Source organism: Solanum lycopersicum, chromosome 4 (genome assembly GCF_036512215.1).
Source record: "Solanum lycopersicum chromosome 4, SLM_r2.1".
Classification (NCBI taxonomy): domain Eukaryota; kingdom Viridiplantae; phylum Streptophyta; class Magnoliopsida; order Solanales; family Solanaceae; genus Solanum; species Solanum lycopersicum.
In genome coordinates, this window is record NC_090803.1 from 2,440,993 (window position 1) to 2,456,241 (window position 15,249).

General features: G+C 33.2%; 2 protein-coding genes across 3 annotated transcripts; both read left to right on the forward strand.

The window, feature by feature from the left end:
• Positions 1 to 208: 208 nt before the first annotated feature.
• LOC101255502 (putative late blight resistance protein homolog R1A-3) lies at positions 209 to 7,128 on the forward strand. Of its 2 annotated transcripts, none has more exons than XM_069296923.1 (4): positions 209 to 282; positions 2,107 to 2,208; positions 2,575 to 6,396; positions 6,844 to 7,128. In XM_069296923.1, exon 3 carries the CDS (start codon positions 2,613 to 2,615, stop codon positions 6,369 to 6,371), a length of 3,759 nt encoding a protein of 1,252 aa, XP_069153024.1. In that variant the 5' UTR covers positions 209 to 282; positions 2,107 to 2,208; positions 2,575 to 2,612; the 3' UTR covers positions 6,372 to 6,396; positions 6,844 to 7,128. The 2 variants fall into 2 exon arrangements, with proteins under 2 accessions (XP_069153024.1, XP_069153025.1); XM_069296924.1 differs by having other exon boundaries at positions 2,575 to 6,382.
• Positions 7,129 to 7,618: 490 nt separating this feature from the next.
• On the forward strand, positions 7,619 to 13,839 carry LOC101257556 (putative late blight resistance protein homolog R1A-3). Its single transcript, XM_069296925.1, has 4 exons — positions 7,619 to 7,723; positions 8,762 to 12,678; positions 13,068 to 13,161; positions 13,610 to 13,839. The coding sequence occupies exon 2, from the start codon at positions 8,914 to 8,916 to the stop codon at positions 12,661 to 12,663; it is 3,750 nt and encodes a 1,249-aa protein (XP_069153026.1). The 5' UTR covers positions 7,619 to 7,723; positions 8,762 to 8,913; the 3' UTR covers positions 12,664 to 12,678; positions 13,068 to 13,161; positions 13,610 to 13,839.
• The last annotated feature ends 1,410 nt before the right edge of the window (positions 13,840 to 15,249 follow it).

Here is a 15,249-nt window from a genome sequence, read left to right on the forward strand (position 1 = left end):
TAAAACTGATAGCTGACGGTCCATAAATATATTAGCAAGTGTTAATTAGGTGGCACATTTACATTAATATTCAAATAAACAAAAATTATAAAAATAATTTCAAAATAAATAAATAATTTTTTATTAACAAATGAAAGATCCTTTGTTTTATTGGCAAGTCCATTGTCTGTCTAGTTGACTAATGGATAATTATATAAGGCAGTAAAGATGAAACTTCATTCAGTTGTTAATAATATGTATCTTTGAGTGGAATAGAGATTCGATTGGAAGTAAAGAAAAAAGGTAAACTATTTTTCTACTTTTCTCTTTCGATTTCATTTTATATGTATCTTTTTTATTTGAAAGAAATATTTGGACTTACAAGGCAGATAAAGTAATATATCCTTTTTGTTTTTATTTTAATTATTTGTGGATTATCTATACATAATGATAACTAGAAAACGGTTTATATAGAGAGAAGAGAATCATGTCGATAATTAAGCATCAATACAAAATAGTTGAAAGAATTTATTTCATGGCATCAAAATCGGCCCCAGACTATCTTCCTTTCCCACTATGAACTATATTTTTGAACTTTTTCGTATTTGGTTGGTCAAAAATATCATCTATGTATCTTGCCTCAGATGACGAAGAAGAGGTAATCAATTTCTTACATCGTCACCCATCCCTAGTTCAGTTTTTACTAATTAATTAGTATAAGCACTTTCTGTTGGATAGCAATAAAAGGCTGAAATACTGAAATAGAAAAACGTTACAAGAAAGGCCTCAGTTGAACACACTTTATACCTGGCATCATTTGTGGAATTTTGCATCCTACACTAACTAGTTTTTTTCCTCTGTTGTTCTGGAGATGTTTTAAATTAATATTTTAAAAATTATATACATATTTAGTTTTGAAAATAAAAATAGCAAAAATTTGCAACTAAGATTATTTTAGAAGAATTAAAATAAATAGTTGTTCATCCTATTGATTAATCTATATATATATATATATATATATATATATATATATATATATATATATATATATATATATATATATATATATATATATATATATATATATATATCGGCTAGAAAAAGTAATATTAAATCTATCTGACTATTTAAGTAAAGATCCCTATATTTTGTAGTAGCTAAAATAGTTTTTATTCAATGATATCATATCAAAATAAAAGAAAATTTTCCTTTTAAAGTTTGATACTATATTTATATATGATGCAGATATTCCTAATTCTTTTGTAAAATAAAATTAGTAAGTTCAAGTATAAAGATACATATAAAGAAACATTACAAAATACAAAAAACTACAATATAATTTTTTCAATACCAATCACATGATGCCATGAAGGCATACTACAAGATATCATTTTATAACTCCTTCCAAATACACAAATAACATAGCATTTTACCACTATTCGCAAGCAATTATAATTACAGTACACTATAAGAATAAATCAATTAATGAAAATTCTAAAATCAACATTCCAAAGAAATCAACTTCCTCCTTTTCATAGCTCATGAATTTCTGCTAGCACTCCTTACGGAAATAGTAATCTTCATATATCATTCAATGAATATTGAGTGTTGCATCTAAATTGATATGACAATTATTTAATTCGAACATGTTGGAGAAGTTACGAGGAAAATATTTATTCTGATGAGAGGCTGTTAAAAGAGAGCTCTGAGAATAATATCAACAAAGCGGACTTTTCAGGTCCAGACTTGTTGCAAGAACAAATAAATAGATGCATCAAAATTTTCAAATCAGACTACGCAATATTTAGTTAAACAATAATTTTAAAATCTATTTTATATAGAAAAATTATTTAAAAATAAAAAGAAAAGACAACCAATATGGCTGAGAATTGGTCCAAAAATCAACCATCAACCACTTCACTTGATTATATTCCTAAAATCAAGAGAACAAAAAAATACTTTAATTGCAATTGTTGGTGCATCCACATCATAGCTTTTTTATTATTAATTATATAATAATGTAACATTAAAATGCCATTTTTTTTTCTTTGTGAACTTACTTGATTAGGACTGATTGAATAATTCAAAACAATACTAAATTAAACTAATTTATTTTCACATTTGCAGATATCTAACAATAAATAAGTGAATTAGCTTCTTCAACATTTGCTTCTTGTAAATCTGACTACCATTTGAGAGGGATTATTAGCTTGAAAGTAAAGAGAAAAGGTATAATTATTAATATAATGTTTTTCTAGTTTTCTTTTACATGTATTTTAATTCACTTGATTTGAAAGAAACAGGCATAATAAGAACTAGAAAAGTGATTTATATTTGTTACTTGATAATTATAGGATATATGTGTTGGATATATAGAATGATCTGATCATTTAAGATCGGTCTCTAACCCTCTTCCCTTCCCTTTTTAGTTTGTTTTTCAATTTTTTCATTCAATTTTCTCATGTTCCATTACTTAAATATTTAGAAAATATATCAAAAACGTCTATTAAAAAAAAACCACTTATTAGTTAAAAAAATATTTACTTGTTTTGTGTTTCTTAACTTTTGTTCTTATTTAAATGTGCATGTGATTAGTTGAAACATCAATCCTGTGGAAATTGAATCTGGCATAAATGGAAAAAGGAAAGGTATGCCTAACATTAGAGGAACAAAGAAGAAGAATTAGTGATCATATTGATGATTTCTTGAATGGTTTGAAGAAAATAAAGAATGAATTCATTGCTTCAAAATGGGATGACATTGAAAAGCTAAGAATGGAATTGAGATTCCTAAGAACATTTGTTCTGTTTGGGAATTCGAATTCGGATAACTTTTATCAGAGGATGTCCATGAATACAAAAAAGTTTGATGAACTTGCTTCCTCACTTTTCTATGAAGATGAAAATAAATTAATCCTAGTGAAATACAACATGGATAAACTTGCGCCTTACCTGATCAAAGAAATAGCAAGTATTCTTTTGAGATTAAAGAATGTAGCCATCATCATGACTGAGGAGAATATGCTTGAATATAGTAAGAGTATCCTCAAGCACCTCCATGATCTACCAAAGTATTGTTCTAATTTGCTTCAACCCCTCATGAGTGAATACAGCATTCTTCGGCAAGTATGCACACATCTCAGAGATTTCTATCAGTTGGAATGCCACAAAACAACAAAAACAGAATTTCTCTACGCTCGGTACCAAATGACAGTTGATAGAGTAACACAATTCTGTTTTGATCTTTGGACTGGAGTGTATAAAGAATATTTTGGTAATGAGTATTATTATGCTTACTGTAATGTCTCACAATGCTCTTCCAAGATCACTTCTCTACTCATCGACATAATCCCTCTCGAGCTGGAGGTTCTATACATTTCTACTTCTAAGCTCATCAAAGAATCAACATCAACTCAACTAAAACGGTTTGTGAAGCAAATCCTAAAAGCATCTCCAAGGATTCTTCAAAATTATCTCATTCATCTCCAACGAAGCATGGTAGCTGTCAAATATGCTCCAACTCAAAGCATTAATGTCATGATGGAGTTCCTATTGATCTTTCTCACTGATATACCAAAGCGCTTTATCCATCGTGAAAAATTGAACGATATGTTGGCACATGCTGGAATGCTTACCAGAAAAATATCTTTTCTGGTGAGCAAGCTATTGGAGGAGACCTCCGAAAATAATATCAACGAAGCAGACTTTTCAGCTCCAGACTTTTTGCAAGAAATTGAACAAATGAAGGGAGATATCAGACAGATTTTTTTAAAAGCCCCGAAGTCATCTCAACTTCGTTTTCCTATGGATGATGGTTTCCTCTTCATGAATCTTCTGCTCAGACATTTAAATGATTTGCTCATTGCCAATGTCTCTTCAGTTACTCTGATAAAGAAAGAAATTGGAATCGTGAAAGAAAGCCTTGAATTCCTAACATCATCTTTCGGGAAAGTCAGGAAAACGTTGGATGGCACTAGTGGAGTAGTTAAAGATTGTTGGTTACGTGCTTTAGATGTGGCATATGAGGCAGAACATGTGATTAATTCCATTCTTGTCAGAGATAAAGCCCTCTCGCATTTAATCTTCTCACTTCCGGATGTCACTGATAAGATCATGCTTATCGTGGCACATGTCACCAGTTTACAGCTGGAGGATAAGAATGGGGATGAACCCCTTGATGCAAAGTCTTCCGACGAGCTAATTGAGCCAACCTCATCATCTTTTGCAGAGGTAACAGTAGGTCATGAGGAAGACGAAGCTTGGATCATTGGCCAGCTCCTTGATGAACATGAATCCGAGCTTGATGTCATTTCCATTTTTGGAATGCCAGGAGTCGGTAAAACTACTCTTGCCAATAAAGTGTATAACAATACATTAGTTGCTAGCCATTTCCATGTTCGTGCTAAGTGCACTGTTTCCCAAAAGTATAACAAGTCAAAGGTGTTGCAGGAGATTCTTCAGCAAGTTACTGGCTCGGGAGGAAAAGAAAGTGAAGATGACCTTGCTGAAATGCTACGAGTAGCACTGTACAATAAAAGGTACCTCATCGTTTTGGATGATGTGTGGGATATTGCAACAGGGGAGATGTTAATGGCATGTTTTCCAAAGGTTAAGAGAGGAAATAGAATCATCTTAACCAGCCGAAGTAGTAAGGTAGGTTTGCAAGTCAAATGTCATAGTGATCCTCTCCGCCTTCAACTTTTAACACCGGAAAAAAGTTGGGATTTATTCGTAAAAAAGGTATTTGGAGATGAAGGAAGCTGCCCTGCTGAACTGTCAGAAGTTGGACACCAAATAGTTGAGAAATGTAAAGGTCTTCCCTTGGCTATTGTTTTAATTGCTGGAGTAATTGTTAGAGGGAAGAAAAAGGAAAAGGATTTTTGGCTTAAGATAATACATAATCTGGATTCCTTTATTTCTACCAACATCAATTTGGTTATGCAGTTAAGTTATGACCATTTACCATGCCACCTGAAGCCGTTGCTGCTTTACTTTGCAACAACTCAAAAGAGCCAACGAACTCCAGTCTCTACATTGATGCAGATGTGGATGGCCGAAGGGTTAGTGGATCATGATAGTTTAGAGGAAACAACTCAAAGTTACTTGGATGCTTTGATTTCCAGTAGCCTGATAATGGTGGATCATATCCCCTCCTGGAGTAAATGGTGGGCGTCTGTAATGATCAAGGTTTGCTATATGCATGATGTTGTGCACGATTTTTGCTCACTCAAAGCGAAAAAGGAAAGGTTTTTCAAGTTAATCAATTCAGGTGATCCATTTCATGCTTCTGATTTGCTACACCGTCGTTTAACGGTTTATACTGACGATGACAGGCAACTCCAGAAAAAATTTGTTTTGTTCAATTCTAATAAGTGTTTAGGTGGTTGTAAGCATCTTATATCTTTGAAAGTGAGTGGTTCTCTTGATAACTACAAGTACACAAGACACTTGAGACTTGTTAGAGTGTTGCAACTGGATGGCATTGTTCTGGAAGACTCTTTAATGGACGACATAGGCTTCCTATTTCATTTGAGGTTCTTAAGCATTCGTTCTAATATGGAAGCCATCCCAGAGTCGTGGGTGAACCTCCAGAATCTGGAAACCCTGTTGATCAATACAGAAAATACCATTGTTTTACTGCCAAGATTATTCAAACTGTCAAAGCTGAAACATGTGAGCATTGACAAGAGTTCTTTCTTTGATGAAGAGGAAGAGGACAATATTAGACTATTGGAAGGTGAGAATTCAAAGCTAAAAACTTTATCCAAAGTTGATATCTCATATTCCCAAGGCACGAATGATGCTCTAGAGAAGTTCCCAAATCTTGAGCACCTTGATTGCACCATCATGGTACCCGAGTGTCCTCCTACACACGGCGATTGGTTTCCCAAGTTTGATATCCTTAATAAACTTCAATCGCTCATTGCAGAATACATCATCGAATGGAATTATCATGTTTATCCCATTGAATATCACTTCCCTACAAGCTTGAAAGAGTTGCGGTTGTTTGATATTCCCATGAGACCTGCTTTGTTGTCAGCAATTGTGGCATTGCCTCAACTTGAAATTCTGGAGATTAACTACTGTGAGTTCGTGGATTATAAGTGGGATGCAAGTGAGGACATCTATCAAAGTCTTAAGACTTTGCGTTTGGCATGTCCCGAATTATTAGAATGGGAAGTTTATAGGGAAACTTTTCCCAAGCTTGAGGAATTAATACTAGAGAACTGTTTCATGCTTACGGAGATCCCTTATGCATTTGGCGATATAGACACTTTAAAATCCATTCACGTGGTTCAAAGTGAGCTTGAGCTTGGAGATTCAGCCATGAAGATAAAGAAAGATGTAATAGATTTCACAGGAGAGGACAGACTTCATGTCCATATATCATAGTGCATTTTTAGGTAATGGAGAAGAGGTAATTTATTTCTTACATCTTCACCCCTACCTAATTCATTCGTTTTATGTGTGTTTGTTTTCATATCATGTATACATCTTTGAGTTCAATTTTTACGAACTGCTATAAGCACTTTCTGTTGGATGGCAATACAAGCCTCTGTTTTCTGAAATACTGAAATTGAAAAACGTTACAAGAATCCAACTTTTGGTTCACACGCGTTTTCTATGTTGCATCATTTGTGGAATTTTGCATCCTACATGTCTGTATATTTATTCAATTTTATATAAGTTTAACTGTCTATAGGGCATAGATACGAGTATTAAACCATTTGCAGTCTCAGTTCATTCGATTACTAATTTTTTTACCTTTGTGGTTCTGGAGATGCTTTAAATTAATATTTTGAGTGTTTTCTTTCATTTAAACTGTGTATTGCTTCGCATCATTAGTAATTTGTTTTATTTGCAGTTAATGCTTGGAAAATTTAGACAATGCTGATTTGAACTTGGTTTCGAGATCGAAGGAGATTATTGAATAATGTCATCATCCTGTTTATGGCAAAGCCACGAGAGGCTGCAGTGGCCCTTGCTTGGTGGAGTTAGTTAAGAAATTAAGTTACGTTTTTACTATCAATTATATCTTTTGGCAAGATAGACCAAACTCTTCTTTCTCATTTGCTTTTTTATTTTGTCTACAATGTAATAGTTTAATTACAGGATGTCCCTGAATATAAAAAAGTCACTTTTATTACCATATTGATCTGTTTTTTGGTTGAGTAGCAGTGAACTTTATTTGCTAAAATAATATAAAATTTTCATTTATAAAAGTAAATAATGAAATTGAATCTGTGTTAGCAAATTAAATTAATAAAATGAAGGAAAAACTTAAACGAGGTGAGTTGAAATTTTGCGGGTTAAAGCTCATCCCTAATAAAAATAAAAAATGCTAAAAGAGATAAAAAAAAAAATAAAAATTGGAAGAGTTGTGCATGATCATGTGAACATTCAATTAGTCTAATCAAAGTCTATGATCTGAAATTGATTAAGTTTATAATTATTAAAACTAAAGTCTTTGTACTCAAAATGATAGCTGACGGTCCATAAATATATTTGCAAGTGTTAATTAGGTGGCACATTTACATTAATATTCAATTAAAAAATAATTTCAAAATAAATAAATATTTTTTTATTAACAAATGAAAGATCCTTTGTTTTATTGGCAGATCCATTCCATTGTCTGTCTAGTTGACTAATGGATAATTATATAAGGCAGTAAAGATGAAACTTCATTCAGTTGTTTCTAATATCTTTGAGTGGAATAGAGATTCGATTGGAAGTAAAGAAAAAAGGTAAACTATTTTTCTACTTTTATCTTTCGATTTCAATTTACATGTATCTTTTTTATTTGATAGAAATATTTGGACTTACAAGGTAGATAAATTCATATCTCCTTTTTGTTTTTATTTTGATTATTTTTGGATTATCTATACATAATGAAAACTAGAAAATGGTTTATATACAGATAGAGAAGTGAATCATTTAATAATTAAGCTCTTTTTGTTTATCCATCTATAGAAGCTTTCACTAATTTTGCTCATAACTTAAAGGATTGAAGGTGGGGGATGCTTATTATATGAGTAACTTTATCTTGTCGATAATTAAGCATCAATACATAATAGTTGAAAGAATTTATTTCATGGCATCAAAATCAGCCCCAGACTCTTCTTTTCCCACTATGAACTATATTTTTGAACTTTTTCATATTTGGTTGGTCAAAAGTATTAGAGAATATTTTCTAAAATTAAGTGTGCTGATTCGGTCGGTCATTTTTTTGTTTTCCCGTGGAAACTATCATTTCGCCCTTTCGTGATTGACCCCGTGTCTCCTATGTTTGTGTTTTGAAAAGTTGGTTTTGAACTTTGAGTTAAAAGTCGAGAATATGGTAAGTTTGAGAATTTTAAAAGGAAAATGCACAAATACCTCCAACATATGCCCGAAATCTCCGAGACACATTTATATTATATTAAGGTCCTATTATCCCTTGAACTTATTCTATAAATAATTTTCTAACCCTTTTCGGCCTACGTGGCACTATCTTGTGGGCTCAGCGCATGTTGACATTTCTATGAATAAGTTTTTCCTCTTTATCTTGTTCTCCACATTTCTTTCATTTTCATTGGGTTGAAAATGATTGTCTTGGTGGGAATAGACAAACATCATTATGTCATTTTTTTTATCATGACATTAAGTATGGTCATTGTAAGATATTTTGATATAATATGATAGCTTTTTATTAGAATTTTGTATTTATCTAGAATCAAATAAATTAGCAGAATCCAAAACTTATAAATTCAATCGTTAACATTTTTTACTCTTGCTCCTTGTAGTTTTTTTTGTTAAAGAATGACAAAAAGTCGCACATCGGTGGTTAATGAGATGGGTGGACTCTTTGTAAAGCTTGGACAATCCTCCTCCCTTTGAGCTAGCTTTTGGGATGTGAGTTAGGGCTAAGAACTAATTTCAATTGAATCTGAAAGAAATGGTATGCCTAACATTAGAGGAAGAAAGAAGAAGAATAAGTGATCTTATTGATGATTTATTGAATGGTTTGAAGAAAATAAAGAAAGAATTCATTGCTTCAAAATGGGATGACATTGAAAAGCTAAGAATGGAATTGAGATTTCTAAGAACATTTGTCCTGTTTCGGAATTGGAATTTGGATGACTTTTATGATAAGATGTTACTGAATATAGAAAAGCTCAAAGATCTAATAGATACAATTTTCAATGAAGATGAATTTATCGTAGCCAAATACAACATGGACAGTCTTCCGTCTTACCTGCGGAAAGAAATCAATAGTTATTTGAGATTGAAGAATGTAGCCAATATCATAACTGAGGAGAATATGTTTGAATATACAGACAGCCTCCTCAAGAACCTCCATGATCTACCAAAGTATTGTTCTGATTTGCTTCAACCCCTCATGAGTGAATACAACATTCTTCGGCAAGTATGCACACATCTCAGAGATTTCTATCAGTTGAAATGCAACAAAACAACAAAAGAATTTCTCTATGCTTGGTACCGAATGACGGTTGATAGAGTAACACAATTCTGTTTTGATCTTTGGACTGGAAAGTACAAAAACTATGGATATGAGTATGCCTTCTCTGAATGCTCTTCCAAGATCACTTCTCTACTCATCGACATAATCCCTCTTGAGTTGGAGGTTCTACACATTTCTACTTCTAAGCTCATTAAAGAGTCAACATCAAAAGAACTAGAAGGATTGGTTAAGCAAATCTTAAAAGCATCTCCAAGGATTCTTCAAAATAATCTCATTCATCTCCAACGACGCATGGAAGTTGCAGTAGATGTAAATTACGCTCCAACTCGAAGCATTAGTGTCATGATGGAGTTCCTATTGATCTTTCTAACTGATATGCCAAAGCGGTTTATCCATCGTGAAAAATTGAACGATATGTTGGCACATGCTGGAATGCTTACCAGAAAAATATCTTTTCTGGTGATCAAGCTGTTGGAGGAGATCTCTGAGGATAATATCAATGAAGCGGACTTTTCAGCTCCAGACTTTTTGCAAGAAATCGAACAAATGAAGGGAGACATCAGACACATTTTTTTAAAAGCTCCCGAGTCATCTCAACTTCGTTTTCCAATGGATGATGGTTTCCTCTTCATGAATCTTCTACTCAGACATTTAAATGATTTGCTCATTGCCAATGTCTCTTCAGTTACTCTGATAAAGAAAGAAATTAGGATGGTGAAAGAAAGCCTTGAATTCCTAACATCATCTTTCGGAAAAGTCAGGAAAACGTTGGATGGCACTAGTGGAGTAGTTAAAGATTGTTGGTTGCATGCTTTGGATGTGGCATATGAGGCAGAGCATGTCATTAATTCCATTCTTGTCAGAGATAAAACTCTCTTGCATTTAGTCTTCTCACTTCCGAATGTCACTGATAAGATCAAGCTTATCGTGGCACAAGTCACCAGTTTACAGCTGGAGGATAAGAATGGGGATGAACCCCTTGATGCAAAGTCTTCCCATGAGTCAATTGTGTTAACCTCATCACCTTTTGTTGAGGTAACAGTAGGTCATGAGGAAGAAGAAGCCTGGATCATTGGCCAGCTCCTTGATGAACATGAATCCGAGCTTGATGTCATTTCCATTGTTGGAATGCCAGGAGTCGGTAAAACTACTCTTGCCAATAAAGTGTATAACAATACATTAGTTGCAAGTCATTTCCATGTTCGTGCTAAGTGCACTGTTTCCCAAAAGTATTATAAGTCAAAGGTGTTGCAGGAGATTCTTCAGCAAGTTACTGGCTCGGGAGGAAAAGAAAGTGAAGATGACCTTGCTGAAATGCTACGAGTAGCACTGTACAATAAAAGGTACCTCATCGTTTTGGATGATGTGTGGGATATTGCAACAGGGGAGATGTTAATGGCATGTTTTCCAAAGGTTAAGAGAGGAAATAGAATCATCTTAACCAGCCGAAGTAGTAAGGTAGGTTTGCAAGTCAAATGTCATAGTGATCCTCTCCGCCTTCAACTTTTAACACCGGAAAAAAGTTGGGATTTATTCGTAAAAAAGGTATTTGGAGATGAAGGAAGCTGCCCTGCTGAACTGTCAGAAGTTGGACACCAAATAGTTGAGAAATGTAAAGGTCTTCCCTTGGCTATTGTTTTAATTGCTGGAGTAATTGTTAGAGGGAAGAAAAAGGAAAAGGATTTTTGGCTTAAGATACTGCATAATCTGGATTCCTTTATTTCTACCAACATCAGTTTGGTTATGCAGTTAAGTTATGACCATTTACCATGCCACCTGAAGCCGTTGCTGCTTTACTTTGCGACAACTCAAAAGAGCCAACGAACTCCAGTCTCTACATTGATGCAGTTGTGGATGGCCGAAGGGTTTGTGGATCATGATAGTTTAGAGGAAGTAACTCAAAGTTACTTGGATGCTTTAATTTCCAGTAACCTGATAATGGTGGATCATATCCCCTCCGAGAGTATTTGGTGGACGTCTACAATGATCAAGGTTTGCTATATGCATGATGTTGTGCATGATTTTGTCTCAGTAAAAGCGGAAAATGAAAAGTTTTTCAAGTTAATCAATTCAGGTGATCATGCTTCGGATTTGCTACACCATCGTCTAACCATTTATACTGATTACGAGGGCGAGCTCTGCAATAAATGTGTTTTGTGCAAGTTTATTAAGTGTTCAGCTGTTAGTAAGTATCTCTTATCTTTGAGAGTGAGGAGTTCTGTCTATAAATACAGGTATATCCATCACACTAGACAGTTGAGACTTCTTAAAGTGTTACAACTGGATGACTTTATTGTCTTTGAAGATTCTTTAATGAAAGAAATAGGGTCCCTATTTCATTTGAGGTTCTTAAGCATTAAGACTGATATGAAAGCCATCCCAGAGTCGTGGGTGAACCTCCAGAATCTGGAAACGCTGTTGATTAATCCAGGATTCTCCCCCTTTGTATTACTGCCCAGAATATTAAAACTGTCAAAGCTGAAATATGCAAGCGTTTGCCTGAGTTCTTTCTTTGATGAAGAGGAAGAGGACAATATTAGACTATTGGAAGGTGAGAATTCAAAGCTGAAAACTTTATCCAAAGTTGATATCTCATATTCCCAAGGAACTAATGATGCTCTAGAGAAGTTCCCAAATCTTGAGCACCTTGATTGCACCATCATTGTACCCAAGTGTCCTCCTAAACACGGCGATTGGTTTCCCAGGTTTGATGTCCTTAATAAACTTCAGTCGCTCTCTTTAAACTACCACAAACCACGGTATTATTTTTGTAATCCCATTGAATATCACTTCCCTACCGGCTTGAAAGAGTTGCGGTTGTTTGATATTCCCATGAGACCTGCTTTATTGTCAGCAATTGTGGCATTGCCTCAACTTGAAATTCTGGAGATTAACTACTGTAATTTCGTGATGGATAAGTGGGATGCAAGTGAGGACATCTATCAAAGTCTTAAGACTTTGCGTTTGGCATGTCCCGAATTATCAGAATGGGAAGTTGATAGGGAAACTTTTCCCAAGCTTGAGGAATTAATAGTAGAGAACTGTTTCATGCTTATGGAGATCCCTTATGCATTTGGCTATATAGACACTTTAAAATCCATTCGGTTGGTTCAAAATGAGCTTGAGCTTAGAGACTCAGCCATGAAGATAAAGAAAGATGTAATAGATTTCACAGGAGAGGACAGACTTCATGTCCATATATCATCTATGTATCTTCCCTGAGCTGACGAAGAAGAGGTAATCAATTTCTACTAATTAGTTAGTATAAGCAACTTCTGTTGGATAGCAATAAAAGGCTGAAATACTGAAACAGAAAAACCTTACAAGAAAGGCACAAGTAGACAAACACGCTTTATACCTGGCATCATTTGTGGAATTTTGCATCCTACATGTGTGTGTATTTGTTCAATTTTATATGCAAGTTTAAGTGTCTACAGGACATAGATGCAACTTATAGTCAAGTTTTATGCCTTAGAAGAAATAAGTTTCTCAGAGTCTCAATGCATTTGTAGTCTCAGTTCATCTGATTACTAGTTTTTTTCCCGGAGTTGTTTTAAATTAATGTTTTGAGTGTTTTCTTTCGTGTTAATTAACTGTGTATTGCTTCTCCATTGTTTTGTTTGCAGTTAAGCCTGGAAATTTAGGCATTATAGATGGCTTGTAGGACTGGAAGACGGTACACAAGGCGAGGTGATTTGAACTTGATTTAGAGATTGTTGGGTAATGTCAACATCTGCAGCTATAACTCTTCTTTCTCATTTGGTTTTTTATTTTGTCTACAATGTTATAGTTGATGTTGGGATAACTCTTTGTTTTTTCATTGTTAAAACAGTTTACTTAATATGCAATATCATACAAAATTATAGTGTTATACATAATGTGTCAATCTTGTACATAAAAGGTGCATGATTTTATACAAAAATAGGCCAAACCTGGTATAATGGTGGATCATAGCCAGTCCGAGAGTCTTTGGTGGATGTCTGCTAGGATCAAGGTTTGCTATGTGCACGATTTTTGTTCAGTAAAAGAGAAGAAGGAAAAGTTTTTCAAGTTAATCAATTCAGGAGAGTAGGGGGGTGTTCGTTTTCTAGCTAGTTGCTTTGTTTAGTATGTTGTTTGCTGGGTACGATATTGTTGGTACTCACCCCTTACTTCTATCCTTGTACAGGTTCCGTGCCCCGGCTCGTGTAATCTCCTTCTTTTTCTTTGATCTTAAGACTTGTCAAGGACTGAAAGAGGTAGTTGCTTGTGATCGGAGGCCCTCTTGTGCTTTTTGAGAACAAAGATTAAGACTTGTATTTATTTCTTAATTAGTTTCTGGGTACGCGCCACGCGCGTGTGGCCATATAAATAAAAATATTTTTGTGAAGATTGTATATTAGCAATATTTTTAAGTTATATTATGTGTTATAAAATAGAAAATATAAATTATATATTTTTAAAATTGATAAGCATCCTATATGGTGTTTTTGTTTCTAAGATCCAAAATCCAAAAAACTATGCAACTACAATATTTACATGAATAAGTGAAATGTTATGTGCTACGTTAATGAAATATATGTACAATCAGTAACATATAGAAATCTTTCACCGTAAAATTAATGTTGTGTGTTGCAAATATTAAGCCCTGGCAAGGAAATCAAATAATAAGTGTCATGAGTGTATTCTTCACTAAGAAAATTCTTTGACGAATCCAACAACATTCATAGCTGAAATTCTTGCACAAATCCAACAACGTTCATAGCGTATTTTAATAGCCTTTAACTTTGATATTGATTGAGAAAAAACTGTTCAGAAAAATGATATACTCTTCTTTAGAGCCCATAAAAATGGAGAGGGAGCTTGAGGAAAATAAAAACTATTCTTGGCTTTATATAATTACTTTCACTTTAAATGATTAATTAGTCCCTTTAGCTTCTTTTCATGTATTTATCATTGAAAATAACATATATAATATATTAACTATGAGATTCATTGTATTGAAATCCACAACTTTTAAGATTCTAGCAATGTAAAGGTAATTGCTTCTATATTTTAGTTAATGTGCAACTTAAATCTCTACCTATTTGCTCTCATTAACTAACATTTGTCTCTTCATTTTTTTTCACATTTAGATTATTTAATTTTCATAACTCTTCGAATATTCTCAATTCATTAATAGTAAAAAAAGTTTACTGCTCAATATTTTTCAAAAATAAAATAATCAAATATGAATATAACATTTTTATTTAGTATATGAATAAATTGGTAATTCAACTTTATATCTTGAAGCTTCCCACTTATAATATAATATGATTTTGCAATTATATATTTAATGACGTATACACGTGACAATTAGATTATATTTATTTCTAATTTTTGTTCTTATTTAAATGTGCATGTGATTAGTTGAAGTGTGAACTGCATCCAACGACCAACTATCTAATTTTATATACTTTTTCTTATGGGGAGTTGTTATTTAAAAATAATAAAACGAGACCTCAATTCTATAAGTCTTTCATAAAATATGATAGCCAAAATAATCAATCGTCTACCAAAGAAATTGATATTGAATTTGGGAAAAATTACAAGAATATACTATTTAAAATTTTAAATAGCCGAATATTCAATTTTTGATTTTTTAATAAATATTTTAACATTTGATTTATTTCCTTTTTTTGAAGGATTATATGCTAAATTTATGGAATTGATAATTAAGGTTTACTTTTTTTATTTTCCAATCATAATTTGAAAATGAGGTCTATTAGTGGGTCTTAAAGTGATACACATTCAGAATAGTGGGTCTTAAAGTAATACACACACATTTTA